At 46.7% G+C, this 22,309-nt stretch overlaps 1 protein-coding gene across 2 annotated transcripts in view; it reads right to left on the bottom strand.

The window, feature by feature from the left end:
- The window catches only part of rin2a (Ras and Rab interactor 2a), a 41,569-nt gene extending 19,452 nt beyond the window's left edge, over positions 1-22,117 (bottom strand). Inside the window, exons 1-4 of one of the 2 annotated variants that reach the window (XM_012819913.3) lie at positions 21,643-22,117; positions 8,931-9,046; positions 1,643-1,743; positions 202-400 (exon numbers count right to left, since the gene is read on the bottom strand). In XM_012819913.3, coding sequence (XP_012675367.2) covers positions 202-400; positions 1,643-1,743; positions 8,931-8,993 — 363 coding nt within the window. In that variant the 5' untranslated portion in view covers positions 8,994-9,046; positions 21,643-22,117. Of the gene's footprint in view, positions 1-201; positions 401-1,642; positions 1,744-2,190; positions 2,312-8,930; positions 9,047-21,642 lie in introns of those variants that run through there. The other variant, XM_031579373.1, reaches the window with a different exon arrangement.
- Positions 22,118-22,309: the final 192 nt, after the last annotated feature.

Raw genomic sequence — 22,309 nt, 5'->3', positions numbered from 1 at the left:
GGCTATTATTGCTGTTACCTATGTTTCTGGGCGGACGGCTCTTGCTAAATAATGACAGTAATAAACAATAAACAATAATAGTTTGATCTGCATACATAATAGTGAAGACAGCTGACTGTGACGTTAAATGTCACAGAATATCGTTTTGCTGTTGACGTTCAACGTGTCCATGTGTCTGTCTGCAGATGGCTAATCTCTTACCCCTGGTGGCTGCGGCTGCAGGATGCGTCTGGCTTCGTCGTCTCCCAGCGACAGCTGCAGCCAGACGGCGTGTGTCTGCGTCAGTCGGTCCAGCACGCTGAGGCGCCTGCGCAGCGAGTCGTAGCCGGAGTCCCTCGCCGAGCCCGTGCCTGCGCAGTCGGCCGCCTGCAGGAAGAGTCCGCTCACCTCGTTTTCTAGCCTGCAGAGAGACGGTCTTTGAGTAAACACTGAGGACGAGGCTTTCATCGAGCACAGGTTTTATTCAAGCACAGAGAATCATTTCCACCAGAGCACACAAAGTGAACAGCCACTGAACAGCAGTCAGAGCACGCAGAAGGACGATCCTTCATTAGCCACTTCAAAGTCATTTTCTTTATTTAACAGCCACACAAATATTTGATCTTTCAGACCACATCACTACATGCAGCTCAAGTCACGAGCTTGGATCAGCAGAAAGGTCAGACTGGGGTCAGGTGGATCAGCCACTTAAAAGGGTTAGGCAAATCGAGTGAATGATGCAACCGAGATGGCAGCTTGTGCCAGGCACTCACTTTATTCTTACTCTGGAATTTTCTTTATTCCTTCAATAAGCACAACGACCACTGCCAAAACACCAGTGCCAGCCCCGCCACAGTAATCTGAGTCACAGCGAGCGAGTGTGTGTGTGTGTGTGTGTGTGTGTGTGTGTGTGTGTGTGCGTGTGTGTGTGTGCTTCTTTGGTGTGACATGGTGCATGGCATCAGAAGAAAAGCCTCTATAAACTCAAACTGTGGTCAGAGATGCTAGGTAGCGATAGCAAACAGTGTTACATCTCAAAGGCTCTTCCTCCGTTTCCTTTCAGCTTACACACCTCACCCCCACTTCCTCTGAAGTGGCAAAAACCCCCCTAACACGCATGATCATAGGCACTATTTATAGTGTTTATCGTTAATAAAGCATCATGCAAGCGTCATGATGAAAATCTGATGGTAAGTTACGCCACCTCACATCAGGCATGACATATATTCCACCTAGTGGCAGGATATGCACACTACAACAGGGACTTATGTTTACAAGCTGTGTGTATTTATTTATTTACATTGAATTGAAATAAAAGGACACATATATGACATTCTATATTCCTCCCTATTCAGTCAGTGCATGCATAATGTCACATATATGTGTGTACATACTTCTCAAATGTTGTCACTGGTCTCTTTCCACTATATCCACATTATAAAGCATGAAACACCATTTTGGGAAGACAGATAGCATGCTCCAAATATTGAATTCTGAATCTCGTAATAAATATACAGCATGCGTAAGTGAAATATGTCTGTATATCTGATATCCAACACTACCAACACTCACACAGTGTAGATCCATGACGGGTGTAGGCATGTGTGAGATGCCGGGGGGAAGGAAGTGTGGGAGGAACAGGATTTACAGGACGAGCTCTTACCCTCTCAGGACCGCCGTCTCAGGCTCCCTGTCCGCGGGCACCGCTGGCGGCACCATCTCCTGCTTCAGCTCCGAGATCTCAGACGAGAACGTGTCAATCAGCTGGGACAAAGACATGAGAGGGAGAGAGAGAGATCACACATCAACACACTGAGAGAGAGAGAGAGAGAGAGAGAGGGGAGAGAGAGAGAGAGAGATCACACATCAACACACTTAGAGAGAGAGAGAGAGAGAGAGAGCGAGAGAGAGGGAGAGAGAGATCACACATCAACACACTTAGAGAGAGAGAGAGAGAGAGAGAGAGAGAGACAGAGAGACAGAGAGAGAGAGAGAGAGATCACACATCAACACACTTAGAGAGAGAGAGAGAGAGAGAGAGAGAGAGAGAGAGGGGAGAGAGAGAGAGAGAGAGAGAGAGAGAGATCACACATCAACACACTGAGAGACAGAGAGAGAGAGAGAGAGAGAGAGAGAGAGAGAGAGAAAGAAAGAGAGAGAGAGTGTATATGAGCCACAGGATCACTTTGGGGTATTTAGAAAAGGACTTACCTTTGACACAGATGTTATTACCAAGCAGACACACAAAGAGATAGAGATGGGATGGAAGAAGCACACAAAGAAAAACAAAAATGGTAAAGCAAACATTCCTCCAACTAAGTACATCAACACTGACATTTATTCCTGTGACCATGTGGACAAACTAACTGTCTGTAATGGAGAAAGAAACTTGTGTGTGTGTGTGTGTGTGTGTGTGCTTGTGCAGAAGTAAATGTTTGCTCTTCACATTTCTCTATGAAGTCGATTGAGCCTAGTTTGTGCCGACTCAGCTGTGAAACTGTTAGTCACATCCCGGTGTGTTTCTGACTTCTCCTTTACAGCACACGACCCCCCCCCCCCCCCCCCCCCACACACACACACCAAAGAAATGGAAACCGATAATTACCATTTACACCCAAGCCATATCATTATTCATATTAATGTTATTATTATTAACAATAACAATAATACATAATAATAATAATGCTTCAGATATATCTACAATATACAGAGACACATAGTTGGAACAATTAACACCTGATGACAACCTAATTACAGATGTCAAAAGAAAACTAGTAGAACTAGTGGCACATGGTGCACCTCAGGAAATTGGAAATGTTTAGATCACATAAGATCTAAAGCTGATTCACAGTGAGCGAGTGTGTGTGTGTGTGTGTGCTTCTTCATATTGGTGTGACATGGTGCGTGGCATCAGAAAAAAACTCTCCATAAACTCAAACTGCGGTTAAAAGTTCATAGAGCTAGATAGCGATAGCAAACAGTGTTATATCTCAAAGGCTTTTCCATTATTTTCGTTTCAGCTTACACACATGAACGTAGTTTCCTTTGTGAGGAAATATGCTCGTATGTATTAGAAATGAACGTATGAGCTCAATTCATTCCGGGAAAAGTCCCCCTCTTTCTTATCACCATGTTAGATCTTGCCATTCCGTGGAATAAGAGACACACGTATGAAGACGAATGACTCACACACACTTCTAAAATAAATTCAAACACATGCACACACGCACACACACACAAATGATCAGGTCAAAGCAAAAGGAACCGTTTGCGCAATGTTTCCTGGCGCTGGAGAAAATGTACACAATGACGGTTCACTTCTCACACATCTCACACTAAACTGGTTTGGTGAGACCCAGCCGGTCACAACTGCGTGTGTGTAGTCTGAATGGGGGACAGTGGGGACGTCCACTCAACTCCTGTCAATGCAGCCCATTTATCATGACTGTCACCAGTACTCCCAGTAGTTCCAGTAGGCCACAGCCCCTGGAGCTCGGGGACAAAGCCCAGGCTGTTGTGTGAAGGATGTTGTCTGTAATGCTGTGCTGTGAGGGCACTTTGTTATGAAGCAAAGGTACAGTGTGAACTACTGTATCAATTGTAGTCTGTCTTATGCACGGATAGTCTTTCGAACTATCTTGTGCAGCAAAGATGATGGTATGGTTTAGTGTTGGAGTTCTGAAGATGGCCAGAAGGTGGCGGTATTTGACGTAAGCCTTCATGCTTCTACCTTACATTCTCTGTTATTGTTCATTCTGAATTAATGAATTCTGTCATTTCCGAGGAGAACAAAATCCTCAAACTGAACTCTGAACACTACTGAGAATCAAACCACCATTTGTAGACGCTGCTCTGTTAAGCCTCAACTACCCCACACACACACACTAAGCCCTGATGTCAAACTACCCCACACACACATTAAGCCCTGATGTCAAACTAACACACACACTAAGCCCTGATGTCAAACTAACACACACATCCACAGTCCTCCCCCCTCACCCCCTCTCCCATACAATCAAAAACATTCTCTCTTCCTCACTATGTGATCTGTCTCTCTCTCTCTCTCTCTCTCTCTCTCTGTCTCTCTCTCCTTCCCTTCTCTGGCTCTTTTGTTTTCCTTGTAGCCAGCGTTTTCCACTCACGTTTGAGGCTTGTTTGTCTAACCCCATCTGAGCGCACGTCAGCAAGCCGCAATTACAAGTCAGGCCCCTGCCTCACTCACTCAACACCGCTCACAGCCAGGAGCTGTGGTGCCCATTTAATCCATGAGAAAACACACACACACACACACACACACATATATATAGACATACACACACACACACACACACACACACACACACACACACACACACACACACACACACACACACACACACACAAAGAAGCACACACACAGACACACACACACACACAAAGACACACGCACAAAGACACATGCACAAACACACACAATCTCATAGCCTCACTCTGGCCATAGTCACGACACCCCGGCCAATTTCATCATTAGGCTTTAAACTTAATGGCCGCACGGCTGAAGTCACTCCCGATTAGTGTGGGCTTCAAATAACCCCCTTTCACACTGAAGCTATTAGGCACGCGTCATTGAGATGTTGAATGGGGTGCTTGAGACATTCTTTTATTAAAGAAAATCATTTGGGAGCTTATCGCCTCAACGTTGCTCACAGCAGGGGGTGCCAAGAAGAGAAGCCTGAAGTCTACTGGTGATACGGACCGGTCGGCGCACAGTGAGCTATTAAGGAGCGGGACCACTTCTCGCTGCCCTGTGGTGACACAGAAAACATTACGGAGAGCGAAGCTGACATTTTGTCTGCGGAAGACTAAATAAAATGTCACTTTCCCAGAGAGTGAGAGAGATGCAAAACAGGGGAACGTCAAAAAAATAAATGAAAATCCTCTCTGGCCACATCAGTGAGCCTCACGCAGAGCTCAACAGACTATCAATTACCCGGTGATGGGACAACCAGACAGCGTGGTGAGAAACACACGCTGCCTAGAGACGGCCAGGCAGGCAAGCAGGAAGTGTGCGCGACAAACATTAATAAAGCACTGAAAACAAAGCTCTCCCCACACTCGTTACGTAACCACGGCGATAAACCTCTCTGTGCCAGGCGCTGGGCTTCGTGCATGGAGCGGTTTCTGCCATTTAGCTAAATAAAGCCTGGTGTTTGTGGTGCCTGCCTGCGACGGACTTTTTATAAGGGAAAGTTGCGGCGTTTTGGCTGGGTTGCGGCGTCCTGGCTGGCCGGCTGTGAGCGGTGAGTGGCGAATGGACGAGTGGCGTCTGGCACTGACGTCGCTCTCTGTAAAAGGTCAGAAGCTGGATCCAAGAGCTGCGCTCATCTGGGTAAGAGCTTAATGAGCTGCGGGGCCTCAGACGTACACACAACGAACGCGCACATCATAAAAGGACGAGATCCAAAGCCGGTCAGTAGGAAAGTATGTCTTCAGACTCAAGACCAGCCTAACTGGGTACAAGGTGTTCAAGCGTTAAGTCTGAAGTAAAGTAGGGGAGGGGGGGGAGAAATGTAAAGTAAAGTAAAACTGTGTGACAGGTCTGTCATGATGAGCACATGCTACTCTAACTGTGACGTAACGTTCATCTTTCCATTCGTACAAAAGTATCAGTCAGTCAACAAGAGTTATGGGGGGAACCCCGGGAGTGCTACCTCAGGAGTGCTACGGTGTCTCTCGGGCTAGTGCTTATCTAGGGTTAGCCTCTGTACACTGACCCAGGGGAGATGCTGCTGCTCCATCTATTCAGCCCATTCAGAGTTAGAGAAAGAGGGCACTGTGGCACATCACTGTAGCTTTCTGCTCAACTGGGCTAACTGAAAACAAACCTGCATGAGGCTAACTGGGGCGTTAGCATCATAATGACACCGGGCGGCGGCGGCTGAAAGCCTCGTCTACTTCCCAGCACAATGAAGGGGGGGTTGGCAGTGTCGTGATAAAGACACGGGCTCTGGCTGCCTGAGGTGAGGCGGCGCTCAAAAGACTCCTATGACAACCTGACAGCTTTCCAACCGCTTGAGGCGAGACTGCACACGCCACTCGTGTCATGATGGCGGTGAAGATGACACACTCACCATTTAGGGGCTGTTTGGTCTGAGAAGTAAGGTGTGTCATAGAGGTTGGGAGGTGACATAATGACATGATGCTCAGCACTGTCAAGTCAGGTCATGTCATCTTCATTTGTAAAGCACATTTCAAAGTGCTTTCCAGTCGAGGTCAATAGATTGATAGTAAAATTAAACAAGAATTAAAGGAAATAACAACTAAATGACTAAAATAAAAGTGGAAAGAAACAATAAAAGACTAAATGACACAAAATAAATACTAAAAGCCTAATAAAAGAGCAAAGTTAGAAGTGATGCATGTGGGTAAAAGGAATAAAAACAAAACGGATAAGCAAGCAAAACCTAAAAGTAATAAAATGGATATTGGATGACTGGATCATGGATAACTAAACCAATAAAAGCACCAACAGAGTAAAACACAGTAAAAGACCAACAACAGTAAAAGATCACCCTTAGATTTACAATGAGACAAAGCACTTAAAAGTTCAAAAGAGGATCTTAGGGCCCTTGAACAAGCATAAGGGCTCTGGGAATCTGAAATACTGGCTGTATGCAGCCTTACAAACAACCAATAAGATCTTTAAATCCAAACTCCACTGGGAGTCGATGTGGCGTAGTTTAAACAGGTGTGACGGGACCAAACCGCTTGGTCCTGGTGAAATGTCTAGCTGCCACATTTTGGATGTGATGCCCGGATAACACCTGAAAATAATGCATTTGAATGGTCCAGTCTGGAAGATGTAAAAGTCTGGACCTCTTCCTCACATTCTTTTGGGGACAGGAAATTCCAAATTGTATCTATTGTTCTCAGCTGGTCAAATGGAGCACTAACCACAGAACGTATTTGTCTGTCGAGTCCAAAAAACATCCCAAGGTTCTTTCCAACAGGCTTTCGGTATGGTGCCAGAGGACCAATGGCGCAGTGTGCTGATGTGTGCACTGTCTGGCGGTAGGAGATCCAGAGATAACACCCTCTGTCTTGCTTTCATTAAGCTTCAGGAAACTATTACCCATCCAGAACTTAATATCATCTAGGCAGTCAAAAAGAGGCTGTAAACTATTATGACCAGACTTAAGAGGGACATGAATCTGGGTATCATCCGCATAGCAATAATAAGAAATCCCATGCTTCCTGGGGCAATACAAAGAGTGAGAACAGAAGGGGACCTAGTATCAAACACGAGGTGGGGGCAACATTTGAGAAGATGCCATCAGTATCGACCACAAAAGGTCAGATCAGATAATAAAGAGGCAAACCACTCAAGTGCTTTTCCCCCTTACCCAACACAATGCTCCAAGCACTCACGTAACACACTGTGGTCCACTGGATCGCGGGCAGCAGTCCAGATAAGAGGACTACAACTAAACAGCCCTTTGAGGCAGCAGTGAGCGGCAGATCATTTGTAACTTTCAGGAGTGCAGAGAGTGCAGTGCAATCCAGATTGGTACATGTCAAGGATACTGTTCTCAGTCACATGAGTATTGACAGAGACCCTAGGCCTATGGTGGTTCGGTCACAGAGTTCCTGCGAGGTAGCAGAATGGCTGGCTTTTTTTGAGAGCATCTTGGTTCTGGATCAGATTCTGATTCTGCAGTCACGCATGATATCATAAGACAGCTGCATCTAATCTTTTTCCATTTGCGTTCAGCCCTTCTTCGAATCTGCCTCAACATCACATCACTATGCCAGAAATCTGCTACTGAGGTGTGGCCTTGGAGCATTCTGCAATTGCATCTCACACACACACACACACACACACACACACAAACACACATTGTCTCAAACTCGCATACAGGGTACATACACACAGACACATACTTGCAAACACATAGTCTAAAACAGATAGATCACACCAGAAGAAGCATAATCCCCCCCCCCCCACACACACACACACACAAACACAACACAGACACTCACATTCACAAGCATTAACACAGACACACACACACAGTCTCACACTCCCCCTGTCTCACACACACACGCTTGATTTATGCCTGAGGGGAGAGGGGGAACATGAGCCCGTGGCGCAGGCTTTGAAGTGCCCCGCGGGCCCTGGAAGAGCACCTCCTCGCTGCCGTGAGGCCCGGCCCAGACAAAGGGCCAACAGTGGGAACAGATCCTCCTTTGGGCCTGCACACACACACACACACACACACACACACACACACAGTGCACACACACACACACACACACAGTGCACACACACACACAGACACACACACACACAGACACAGACACACACACACACACACACACACACACACACACACACACACCGCAGCCGCTGATAGGGAGCTCCATGACTTCATGGCTGAAAGGCTGCACTCTTATCGGGGAAAGACCTCTTTCTGCGGGGGCGGAGGGTATTCAGCGGCGGATTTATGGGTTAGCTGAGTCCGCTGAAAAGGAGCGAGTCCTCATAAATTTGATAAGGTGGATGATGGGATAACGCTGCCCTTCTGGTGGGGGTGGAGGGGTGAGGAGGGGGGGTTGGGTGAGGTAAATGACGTGTGGATTGTGACATAAGATGGTAGACACACACAGGCCGAGATAAAGATTGTGCAGGTACTGTACTGGACATAGAAGACAACAGAGAGGAAAGGCACAGTATGTCAGAGTCAAACTGTAACCCAGAGAAGAACAGAGATAAGAGGAGACACAGAGGCAGAGGACAGAGAAGAAAAGACACTGAAAGAAGAACCCATTCTATAGGTAGATGGCTGACTGAACTCTGAACTGGCGACTAGACATACAGAGAGATAAACAGACAGACAAACAGACACAGACACACACACACACACACACACACACACACACGTACAGAAGATTCCCTGTCCCTCCTCTCTTACCTTGAAGAAGCTGCCACTCCGGTCCATCTGACAGGGCTGGCAGGGCAGCGTGCTGGCAGACATGCTGCGGTCCTTGGCCGTCTGCGTCTGCGTCTGCGTCTGCGTCTGCTGGGGCGCTGTGAATCACACACACACACACACACGGCAGAGTCAGACAGGGCCAGGCAGAGGAAATTCCAACCCCCGTTCCACCAAGACTGGACCAGGAATCAGAGCCCAGCAACTCAAACAAGAGCTTTTGGATGTCTCTCCCTTTCTCCCTCTCTTTCTCTATCTCCCTTTATCTCTCTCTTTCTCTCCCTTTCTCTCTTTTTCTCACTCTCTTTCTCTCCTTTCCTGTCTGTTTGTCTTGTTGATCAACCTCCAAGTGAATTAGCTGTTGGCCTAAATATATTCAGTGAGCAACTTTACCAACCACTTCATTAAAGAAAAAAACCCTCATTACTTTTACGCGGTCTCATTTCCTTCAAAATAAAACAAAAAGGTTCTGAGGTGCTTTAAAGTCTCGAATCTGCCTTCACATGAAACGCCCTCTAGTTCCAGTAACCAAGAATCGTCAAATACTTTCTCCACAACCACCAGTTCCTGCTGGTCCAACTGATTCCGCTTGGCCCCCTTAGTGTTGTATTTCTAACATGACGAGACAGAGGCTATGGCAAATGGAGTGGAAGGCGTTTGAGAATTGGCAAAAAGCCTGAGCATGTGTTGGTCCAAGGCTCAGTTATCTATGAACCAGTACATCAAGGCAGTTCTGCCATCTGTCTAAACCTAGGGACATGCATGTTCATTAGTTCAGAGTTGATTTTCAACTCCAAAAGGCTCAGTTCATCACCAGCAGTGACACAGCAACATCTCCACCAGCACTTACCATAAGGATGACAATGTGTTGTGCACGCACACACTCACACTCACACTCACACACACACTCACACACACACACACTCACACACTCACACATACATACACACACACTCACACACGCGCGCACACACATACACACGCGCGCGTGCATGCACACACACACGCGCGCGCGCGCGCATGCACACACACACACACACATCATTTAATACGTAATTTCCAGTTTTGTAGATCACCAGCAGTGACACAGCAACATCTCCACCAGCACTTACCATAAGGATGACAATGTGTTGTGCACGCACACACTCACACTCACACACACACTCACTCACACACACACACACACACACACGCACACACACACACACACACGCACACACATACGCGCACACACACACACACACACACACACACGCGCGCACACACATACACACACACTCACACACGCGCGCACACGCACACGCACACACACACGCGCGCGCGCGCGCATGCACACACACACACACACATCATTTAATACGTAATTTCCAGTTTTGTAGGTGGCCTGCCTGCCTGCCCGCTGCAAGTTCAGCTCAGGTCAGTGACTAAGGATGCGAATGAGGACAGATTGCCAAGTGTAGATTAAGCATTAGGCCATTAAGAACCTTCCTGAGAAACTCTGATAAGTTAATCTGCAATCAGCAGCAGTAAATATTAGGCCGTGACAAGTTTGTTTGCTTGGATCAGTGTAGTTTCCCCATCATTGTTGTTGTTGTGTAAAGGGTTGACAAAAGGATGAGTGTGTGATTTAGTGAGTGTGTGGAGAACTGACACACCCCTAAACAACCCCCCCCCCCCACACACACACACACACACACACACACACACACACACACACACACCGCTGCCCCATTCCTAGACTATGCAGTACACAGTCAATTTCCCAGCCCTTGCTTATTCACTTGTTTTTGTTCATGACAAATAGTTTTCTCTGAAATCTAAACACACACACCCGCACACGCACACACACACACGCACACACACACACACAAAGCATCTGCTCCTTTTCCCGAACCAGCCAGGTCTGAACCACTCCCAGATGCTCCACACCCCAAACCCCAGCTCTGCTTTGATCTGGCACAGCTGTCTGGGAAAGGCAAAACAAAGCCTAGAAACTCTCCGAACCCTTCAAAGGTCGCCTCCACGGCTCACGTAGAGTACACACACAGCCAGTGTATGTCATAGGCAACAGCCGTGTGTATATAGTGGACGCGCGTGCTGTCTCGCCTCAAGGGGGGTGTTCCTGAGCTGTGCCTGCACATGGCGTGGTGTTTTCAATGTGAAGCTAAAGCCTCCCTGTGTGTGTGTGTGTGTGTGTGTGAGTGTGAGTGTGTGTGAGTCTGAGTGTGAGTGTGAGTGTGTGTGTGAGTGTGTGTGTGTGTGTCTGTGTGAGTGTGAGTGTGTGTGTGTGAGTGTGTGTGTGTGTGTGTGTGTGTGTGTGTGTGTGTGTGTGTGAGAGAGTGTGTGTGTGTGTGTGGAGTGAGGGGATTGAGGGGTTGAACATCTGTGTGGAGGACCCCATGTGGCTCTGATGTGAGCAGCAACGCATCGCCTCAAGCCAGCCCTCAGAGCTCCAAAATTCTTTCTTGATCGTGATTTAGGATTTATCAGCAAAAACAAGAGGAGTCCATTTCCCCAGTGCGCTGCTTTTATAAGGCACTGGTTGTGGAGAGAGGGAGGACAATAGAGATGGAGTGAGAGCAGGAGAGAGAAAGAGAGAGAGAGAGAGAGAGAGAAAGAGAGAGAGAGAGAGAGAGAGAGAGAGAGAAAAGAGATGGATTGAAACACACACACAGCAACTCTGGCTTAGGTAGAGGCATTTCCTGGAAAGCACTGTCCACAAATGAACTCCACATCTCTTTCCCTCCCTCTCCTTGTTGTGTGTGGATGTGTGTGTGTGTATGTGTGTGTGTGTGTGTGTGTGTGTGTTACCATGGATATCCATCACCTGGCCAGGTCAAGTCCCACGGCTGCCGAGTGCTTTGATTTATTTTGGGTCAAGTGGAGTACTAGTTAAAACCTAAACTAGGCACTAAAAACATCACCCCCTGACCCATCACACTACCACCTCTACCACACCCCCACACACACTGGGTGAGGGGAGGGGGGTATCTGGGGTAAACAGGAGAAAGCCACCGGGCCAACTCAGGGAAAGTCATTAACTGGCCACTATACAGCACAGTGACTGGCAGTCAGATTCATAAACAAGCACCAGAGTTTGGATGAAAAAAAATAAACACAAAAGACCATTTTTCTCCATGCGTAAACACAGACTAAAACACCAAAGCTCTTTAACCCTTTCAGGTGTACGGTCACAAATATGTGCTTAGAACATCGGCTCAGTATTAGGATGTCACAGTGAAACATGTGGAAAGATTTTCACATTTTCCCACAGCCAACAATGAACTCTAGAACGTTAGTATGGAATTCTAGAAGGACAGAGGAAAACAACTCGCTCTCTAGGGAACAATCCTCAAAAGGTTCAGCAAGAACCAAAGCAAGATTTACTTGGAATTAAGAGCAAAAAAACAAGTCACTTGTCACTCCCCCCTGCCACGCCCCCCCCCCCTCCACCATGTCCTGTTTCCATCTAAGCAAAGACACATCCTCTGTGCCACAACATATCTGGAGTTTGTTCAGGCTGATTGGGTGTTGCTGTGTTTTGGGAAGCCCAAGTCCAACACAGCGCCAGCACAAGGAAGTTGGGGATTGGGGGGGGGGGGGTAAATGAGGACCTGAAAGACTCAGCTGCACTGCCTGCACCCACACAAAGACACATCTGAGCTCCACAGGACAAAGTGCCTCTGTCTCCTTCTCCTCCTCCTACACACACACACACACACACACACACACACACACACACACACACACACACACACACACACACACACACACACACACACACACACACACTGCCCCAGGCTTTACACAGGTGCAGTGGCACTACCGGGAGACTGGGCGACTGCATTAGCGAGTGCTGGCAGTCCCAGGCAGGAAGCACACTTAGTGAAGATCAAGGCTTGTGCCACGTATCCTTGGTTGGCGAGACAGAGTGCGAGACATTTCACATGGTTTTAAAGGCCACAATGTTCCCTTTCTGAAAGGAGGACAGGAAAAAAGGACAAAACACAAACAGACGGCTAAACAGGACACACACAAATACACATACAGACACACACACACACACAAACTAGATATCTGCGCGTCTAATATGACTGAATATGTCTACTGGGAACTCGTGAAGAAATGGTCCTTGCTGGCGAGGCAGAGAGGAGTTCCCTCACCTCAGAGTTCCATTTGCATTACATGATACCTAGTTATATAGATGATGTGACAGTCTCCTCAATATAACATTATATATACATAATAATGTAATAGGAAAAGATAGCAGCTTAGCTGCTTGGCTACCAAATACATATGTTGAACTTGACAGCTAATTAGTTCATAGTAACACATTCTACCAACTGCCCACTGTTAAGATAGCTCCCTACGCTATGGTGAGCTAGGGTAGCAAGGTTATTGGACAAGACCGTAACTATGACAGACTGTGCAATGAATTAATGCTCCGTTTTAGTCACCGAACTGGAAGTGTTTGCTGACAGTGCTGACGGCCTCACGTCTCGCTCAGTAATCCGTAGCATGCTGTTTCATGTGGCACCTGGGCCTTTGCTGGGACTGACGACTAAGTGGGAGTGGAAGTTCGTTATCTATGTCAGATTGTTCTCATCAGCCATTGTTATGGATGTGGTATGTGAAAGGGGCTAAATAGACACATGGGTCATAATGTGGTACAGGGAGGGAGGGAGGACCCAGGCCCGACAGTCACATGCAGTTCGATGAGTTTGCACATAAAATACCACAAACACACGCAAACACACTAAGAATGAATTACTTCAGGCAACGGCACATGCCCCCACCCTGGCTTTACTGATCTGCTTCACGGTGTGCATGTGTTTTGTGTTTGTCTGTTTGTGTGTGTGTGTGTGTGTGTGTCATGTGCGAGAGACAAAGACAGGAAAAGACCAAGACAGTTAATTGAGTGTGTGTGTGAGTGTTAGCTAGTCTATGTGTATGTGTTCGAGAACATGTCCGTTATGTTCACACATGAGCTTATATGCTCTCCCGTCATCTGTCAGTAAGTATTGGTGCGGTCTAAGCCGCTCTTTCCTCGAAAGAAAATACATCAGCGAGTAAAAATGTTGGCTGGAGCGGAGCTCTCTGAGCTTTCTGGTTGTCATTAATGTGCTAACTGCCCACACAGAGGGGGAGAGAGAGAGGGGGGGGGAGAGACTCTGAGCTGCTTCAAAAACTAGACGCAAGACTTTGCCTTCGTGAATCTTTGAGGGAAAATATTCCTCAGAGCTGGCACAAGCGGCCACGACATTTAACACAACACACGCATGAGCGTGAGCAACGCTCCAACACCTAATCAAAGAAATCATTCACTTTCCAGCGTGAACTCTCAGACGGAGACAGCTATACCAAAGATGCCCTCAAGACATTTAACAGGCACGGTCTTGCAGTGAATGCTTTCTATACAGGACTACACATGATTCTTGCACACAGATATCAGTGTTTCTGAGGGAGGTTTATTAGCTCATGCTGGTCAGCCAAGATGGTTGATGTTTACCTAAAGTGCGGTTGGTTACGTCAGAGGAAGAGATTCTGATGAAACGGTTAGCAAGTGTAGAGAGGGCAGGAAAATTACCCATGATTCCACAGAGTGGACCTTGTTGACCGTTCTCCCCCTCCTTAATGTGGGATTCTAGCTCATAAAATGAAATTGTGTGAGGAAACCGGTAGAGCAAGATGTATCGGGAACATAAATGGCTGCTTCTGTTACACATTAAAGCTAATTTGACTAGTTTCCTCCAAACCCACACAGAGCGCGTATCACTTCATTTCAAAGTGAACAATTTCTCTGTGTCACTCCTTTGGAATTACCTCCGTGATCTTACAGACCAGACGGCATCCTGTAACAATGTGAAGAACAGAGATGTAATGATGGTACACTGCATACCCACACAAGACCAGTCAAGGTACTGGGTATTTGTTTCAAAAGGAGTTGTCCATTCTGACCAAGGCTACCAAAGCCTGCATACGAATTACAGGTTAACGAACAAAGACAACGAAAACCCACCCTTTCTCTTTGACGGACAAACAAACGCAGGGACATTCAATGCAGTTTGCTTCGTGTAGCAACCCAAGTGTAGGTTTGTGTGTGGACGGGAGTCAGGAAAGCTACTGCCTGTGTGAGTGTATACCCTGGGGAAGGCTCAGGTTACACTACGACATGTAAAACACACCAGCTATATCGGAGGAAAGAGACCCCGACGAGGAATCAGCCATTTCTCCCCATACTTCCAGAAACATACAGCCCAGAAAGCTTCTCCTTGTGGATGAACTACAGTCCTCTTTGCTTACACAGCCATGCAGTGAAGACAGTTATCGTATCATGTGAATCAGAGACTCAAGTCTGGCCTTGGCCATTTTTTGGGGGATATTTCACATTCATTTTACCATCAACCTCCATTTATCTTTCACTTTTCACACAAATCCAGGGGGCTGCACACAACGTGAACTGTCTGCTTGTCTGAACAGGAAAGTACTGGGTAAACAGCCACATATAGGCATGAATACTTTCACACTAATCTGCACAAACACAAAGAGAGCGTTTTACATGCCCTTCTGTGCAGATATATATACTCATCCGAAGCTGCACTAGCAGATTGGGAGCAGGCCCAACTCCAAAGCCATGGCTTTCATTTCCGGACAGCTGATTAAGACATTTCATTGACGGGCAACTGGCAACGAGTAAAGCACTGAGAAATGAGCCAACTCTGACGCGCAGGAACTCAAGCTAATTTGCTCATTTATTACCATGAGCAAGAGCCATGAGTGCAAACATGGACGGGGGTCAGCCTGATGCTCCCACACGCCATACAATAGCTTTAGTTCAGGCGTGATGCACTTTGCTCGTTGCCAGTCAGTGAAATTAGGGCCCATGCTCTGCAAGAAAGTGTCTGAGACTTAATGTAACCTGAGTCTCATGCTCTCTCTCTCTCTCTCTCTCTCTCTCTCTCTCTCACATTCACTCTCACACACATACACACACTCTTACACACACACACACACACACACACACACACACACACACACACACACACACACACACACACACACACACACACACACACACACACACACACACACACACACACACAGAGTAGGGACAAATATAAGCCATTCACTGGCGGCGTTATGTTTGGTGCCAAGCAGTGCCAGAGAGCACAGAGGGGTGTTTGGTTAATGCCACTACAGTACACTAGAGTACACAAGAGGGAACGCTGCAGGGGTGTTGGGTTAGTGCCACTACAGTTCACTACAGTACACAAGGGCGAACGCTGCAGGTGTGAGGCCTAATGAAGTCATCTTACAGCCTCCGCTCGCTCGCTCACTCGCTCTTGCCCTCTCATTAGACACCCGCAGCTTCACCGCACCCACGCCCCCCAAAACCAGATCCAGGCCATGGGGGGCACAGCCCTCTCTCATGAAGCCACCCCACCCCCCACAGGGAGGGGGCGATCTGGGGCCACCACGGTCAATAACACGACACCAACCCCCCTTGGTGAGAGTATTACAGGCTACTGAAGCAGGGCACACACACACACACACACACACACACACACACACACACACACACACACACACACACACACACACACACACACACACACACACACACACAGGGACAGGCACATACTTATACACTCACACACACAAACATGCACACGGAAAAACACACACACACATAAAGGACAGGACAGGACAGGCACACACACACACACACACACACACACACACACAAACATGCACACGGAAAAACACAAACACACACACACATGTACAGGACAGGCACACACTTATACACTCACACACACAAACATGGGCACAGAAAAACACACAAACACACACGTACAGGACAGGCACACACTGATACACATGGAAAAACACACACACACGCACCCACACATACAAGCTCTGATGAATGTCCTTTTTAGTGAAGGTTAGATGAATGCTAGGTGAACCTACATGGCTTACGGCCTGAATGAATAATATTAGTTCTGAGCACAACGTGCTGATTTAAGTCAGCGTCTCAGTGTGGGAAATGGGGCATGGTTGGGGCCGTTCGTAAATTACTTCAACGAGAGGGATTATAAAAAGAACGTGAGAATGAGAGCGAAAAAGCTAACTCAAAATAGCTACCTTGCCACAAGAAACAGCGGGGGGGGAGTCTTCAGGCCGTCAGTCGTCTGGTTAACCAGCTTCAGAAAACCAGGGCACATAGGTAGCCATTTGGGGCCGTTTTCATTTTAATGATAAATCACTGCAGTTGGCCCAGATTTAACTGTCACGTCTCCCACACGCCACACCACTGCTGGATGAGGGTGTGTGCCTGCTTTTTCCTGAGCGGTGGAATGTGTGGCGTGTGTATGCATTTCTGAGCGTGTGAGAGGGACAAAACAATAGAGAGAGAGAGAGAGACAGAGAGAGAGAAGGACTAGGAAAAAAAGATAGATGGAGAGATTGAAATACGTTCCACAAAGAGAAACTCATAGATGAAGTCAAAGCTCCAAAAAATGAGACAGAGACAAGCTGTGTGTTTGTGTGTGACTGAGAAAGAAAGAGAAAAGGGGGGAAAAGAGAGACAAAAACACGAGCACGAGCTTTTCAGAGAGCAAGAGGTGGTGGTGGTGGTGGTGGGGGGTCATCAAGAGGCCTGGGAGGAACAGGATGTGGGCCACTCCTCCTCCCTATCTGGCCTCCCCCTGACTGACAACTCCAATGACCACAGCCATGGGCAGAGCGGAGCATGAAAATGTGCCACAGCCACCGCGTCCTAGCAGCTATGAGGAGGCTATGGGAGCAGGACTCATTACTGAAGCACCACATTGTCACAACAAAGAGGGCTGTGTTCGTCGGTGTTCATAGATCCTGATTTTAAAAATCACCCACTCTTGCGGGGGAACACACATACACAGACACCACACATAATCACACACACACACACACACACACACACACACACACTGGACTACTTTTGTTAAAGTGATGCTGTGTGTGAACTCTCTGAAGCCAGTCTGTGGGAGTACCCTTTGAAGTCGCTACTTCCTCATCAGTCTGATTCCATTCACAGCTTGACTCACAAATATGAGGACAGAGAGAGAGAGAGAGAGAGAGAGAGAGAGAGAAAGAGAGTGTTTCATTCTCTTCTTTGCCTGTAGGTATTTAGAAGACTGGACATCACAGCATGGAAACCTGAGCAACAGCCAAGGGAAGACCACCAATCCGGATCAATGCTACACGACACCCCACCCAATCCCATTCGCAACACAACACTCCACACCACACCAAAAACACCACCCACTCCCCAATTACCCTGGCCCCTGGCCTACATTTCTATTTCTGTAGGCTACACACACACACACACACACACACACACACACACACACACACGCACACTGGTATATTTAACACTATCCATCCAAAAAAACAAAACAGTCATTCCTTCAGAACGCTGTCAGCTCACCACCAGGGCCCGAGCCCAACTGGAGAATGAATTGCCGGTTGTTATTCTAGACTGTGAGCTGTGAGGGTTCTTGAGTGACATAAGCATGTGCGAGGGAGCGGAGAGATGAGAGTTTCAGCTTCAGCTTTTGAACCGTGTGAATGAAAGTCTCAAAGGTCTATGACCAGTATGGAAGGCAACAAGAACTCATTCAGCAAGCTCATTTAGTTTCGAAATCATCCCTACCCATCTCTTCACAAATGTAACTTTGGCGCAAGCCAGAAAATGAATTAGGCTACAGTTGAACCCATACACCCCTCCAAAAAAAAGTCTTATTTACAACGAAAGGATAATGAACCCACTTGGTAAATCTCTTTTTAAATCATAGTTCTAAATCAGTTCTCTGTGAGAGAACAGAGAGTTGGCTCTGTTGCACCTAATCTCAGCGGTTTTCTCTGGCTCCGCTGCCTCTCTCCTGGGACACTTGCGGTAGGGACGCTCCCTCTTCCTCCTCATCCTCCTCCTCACCTCTCCTTTCCCCTGCTCCCTCCCTCCCTCCCTCCCTCCCTCCCTACTGCCTCAGAATGATGACAAAGGCACTTTTTGCTATTAGAGAAGGGCTCTCGACCCAAGGGCTCTGTAGGAGAGCAGAGAGCAGGAAGAGACTGCAAATAAAAGAGAAAGAGAAAGAGAGAGAGAGAGAGAGAGAGAGAGAGAGAGAGAGAACTTCAAAGAGTAATAAAGAAAAGCACAAATTCTTGCGTGTCTTGCATGTACACAAACAAGAAGCTTGCGTTTAAAGACAGCCTGTCTGGCCCATAAGTGCTGTCTACCACAAATCACTACCCACTCATTTCAAGGGCCATTGTCTGTCTCCTCTCATATCTGACCTACAGGCAGTTGGTCCAGACCGAATGCGGGGGAGGGGGGGTCTCTATCGCCAAGTCTCCTGGAGATGCTAACACAGAGCTGGCTCTGAGCCTCTCTAGGCACAAAGTCAAAATTAAAGTGTGTACTTGTGTGTTTCGGGGGGGGGGAGGGGGCGCGGATGGGGGGTTTCACACGGGATGAGAGAGAGCAGGAAACTCAGGGAGAGGGAAACTCGGTCATGGAGAGGGTTTGGTGGGTATAAAAGCTTTGCAAAACATGTGCTTCAGCAAGGGTGGTCTCAGAGCTCAACCAGTCCACATGAAGTCCACACATGCAGCTACTGAGAATGACAGAAACTGTTCACAAGCTTCCTGTCAGTTTGTGTTAAATAAAATCACACGGATTTTACTCTCAACTCTTTACTTTCAACTCTCTATAGACAACAACAACAAAAAAGTTTGTTTATTCTGGTCAACAATGTAGATTAAAACTCCAAGGCCAATGATTCAGGCTTAGTGAAAGAAGTATGCCGAAAACTAGCCTAATTATCCAAACAAACAAGTTTTGGGAACCCAAGTAGTTTAACCAAAAGCCTCTTTAACGGCCTCTTTAACGGACATAACCCTGGATGCACCTGAGTACAATGCAAGGCCATGACCCCGATGACCTCATGTATGAACAGGACATGGCCTGAACCATTCCGGCAGGTATTACCCAACTATAACTATGTTACATAACTTAAAACAAATAAACACTACTTAAACTGTGGATTTGCACAGAACAGGGGGTCAGCAACAGCCACTTACAGTCATCAACTGTAGAAATGCAAGCAGTAATTGAGAGACATTAAGACATTGCAAATAGTCAAAATGTCTTTGATAAACTGTTCCATCCATTTCTGCATAAGCCTTCAGGGAAATCTTGGGTGACTGACACACCAAACATAATCATCAACGTGGACACCTCAGTTTTTGGGCTCAGCAAGTGGGAAACCCAACCCCTTAACCATGTAATCTGTTCCCAGTCTGTTATTGCATAGTTCTGGAATTTTTCACTTCTGACGCAGATTTTATGCAAGATCCAAAATGCTCTCACTCTAAAACGTAGACTAATCTTCTTAACACATGTAAGAGTCCCTGTTGGAAGGCTTATGCCTAGCCTACATGTTGTTGACCAACACTTTTTTTCCAGCTAGCCATAGAGTGTATGTGTGTGTGTGTGTTTGTGTGGAGGGGGGGGGGATTTAATTCAATGTATTCAAAGATTAGTCTGAAGTTACATGCGCTGAAAGTCTTACATAAAACTGACTGCCTAGACCCAGATAGTTTTATGATGCCCACGGTGCTCTTTCCTGTGTAGCCACCAAGGAACTGAAGTTGGATACTGGAAAGCCTGCGTCAGCCCAGGCTACTCCAGAGAAAGTAATCTGCTGCCACAGGTGTTTTGGATGAGTCATTGGTTTCAAGTAATTCCGTCCTCGGTCTACCGGTGTTCATTCATAACCTAGTGCCTCCACCCATCGTTCCTCGCTGAAGTAGCATGGATTATGAAACCCGAAACCGAGAGTTTTCAAACACAAACAATAGGTTTGACCTGGGGAAAGGCTTTGGAGTAGGCTATGGTACATTAAAGAAAGCCTACACTTTACAGCGTAATTACCAAGTATGCATGCCGCAAAAGAAAATTACATTACGCGATAGGCTGAACAAAGAAAACACGTCTCCCTAAAAATGGCAAATGCAGGTGCACAAGTCTGATTTAATTGGCCTAACCTAAAACAACTTCTACTGTTAGCTGAAGTTAGCATACTATTGCCATAAACAAAGATAAATATGTTGTAGAAAGCATGACTGTCCCATTAATCAAAAGAGAGAGAGTCCATATGAAAACATTGAGTTACCAGGTCCATTTGTTTATAAACATGACGAGCATAACGAACGTTTTCATCCACAACAGCTCATCGCCGGTAAGCCAACTGATACAAACTTGTCGAAAAATATTTAGATACAACAGGTGCTGAATAACACGTATGGTTGGATAGTCTTACGAAACACATACATTAGTGACACATCAGCTACCTGGCAGACTAGAAAATCAGAGCAAAGTAAGTTTCTCCAAGCCGTTTTGTTTTCACAGACCGCGACTTCAAATAGTATTACGAACCTATTCGTGGACGGTCGTAGCTTAGGCTAACATCTCGATTTCCACAGAGAAATTAGCGAGTGCATTTACGTTTGCGTTTGTGAACCAACACAACATCCGAAATGAATCATTAAAACTGGTTGAAAATCTGATTTTACCGTCTCAACAGACCTGGTTATGTTGTAAAGCGTTTTAAGACTCAAGGCTCGAAACAACAACGCCGTGAAAACCTACCTTGTTGGGAGCGTCAAATAAAACCTTCGAATTCCAGCAGCACACTCGAGCGTTCACGACAGCATATCTGCCTTTTTGCAATTAGCCTTATCAGTCCAAGTTATGTATTATACTCGCACATTGTAACATCACTGAAACGAAGTGAAGTAAGTGTTGCTCCGCATCGCTTCCCAAAGTTCAGTCCATCCTTTGCTCCAGTTCCACAGCGCATGCGACCTCTCCCGGTAAAAACAAAACAAAAAAAAAATCCACCCTGTTTTAACTTTCTTGTCACGTGCTCTACCCTGGAATGTCTCGAGTGTTTTGAGAAGCAGTGGCTACATCTTATTTTTCTGGAACAACGTGGGCCCGCCAAATGTACACAGCTCAACCTGTACCTGAAAAAGACTCGAACACCTTCACCAAAACCAAACGACACCAAGGCATGTCATTCTTCAATATTGTTGGGTTGTCTTCAGCTCTGAGACCAAGGGTGTGGAGAATAGCCGTCTCCAGTGCATGGCGTCAGAGTGCTGGTTATCTTATGTAGGCTACACTAATTGTGAAGCGATGGGGACATATCAATTACTGTAAACTGTAACTGTGTCTTTACAGTCATTAGGGCATATCTAAATATTGCACCTTAAGCAGTCTACCACTTCCATAAGATTATCAAAATGTCATAAAA

The sequence above is a fragment of the Clupea harengus genome, chromosome 13 (assembly GCF_900700415.2).
Source record: "Clupea harengus chromosome 13, Ch_v2.0.2, whole genome shotgun sequence".
NCBI classification, from domain to species: domain Eukaryota; kingdom Metazoa; phylum Chordata; class Actinopteri; order Clupeiformes; family Clupeidae; genus Clupea; species Clupea harengus.
This window is presented reverse-complemented; position numbering and strand designations above follow the sequence as displayed.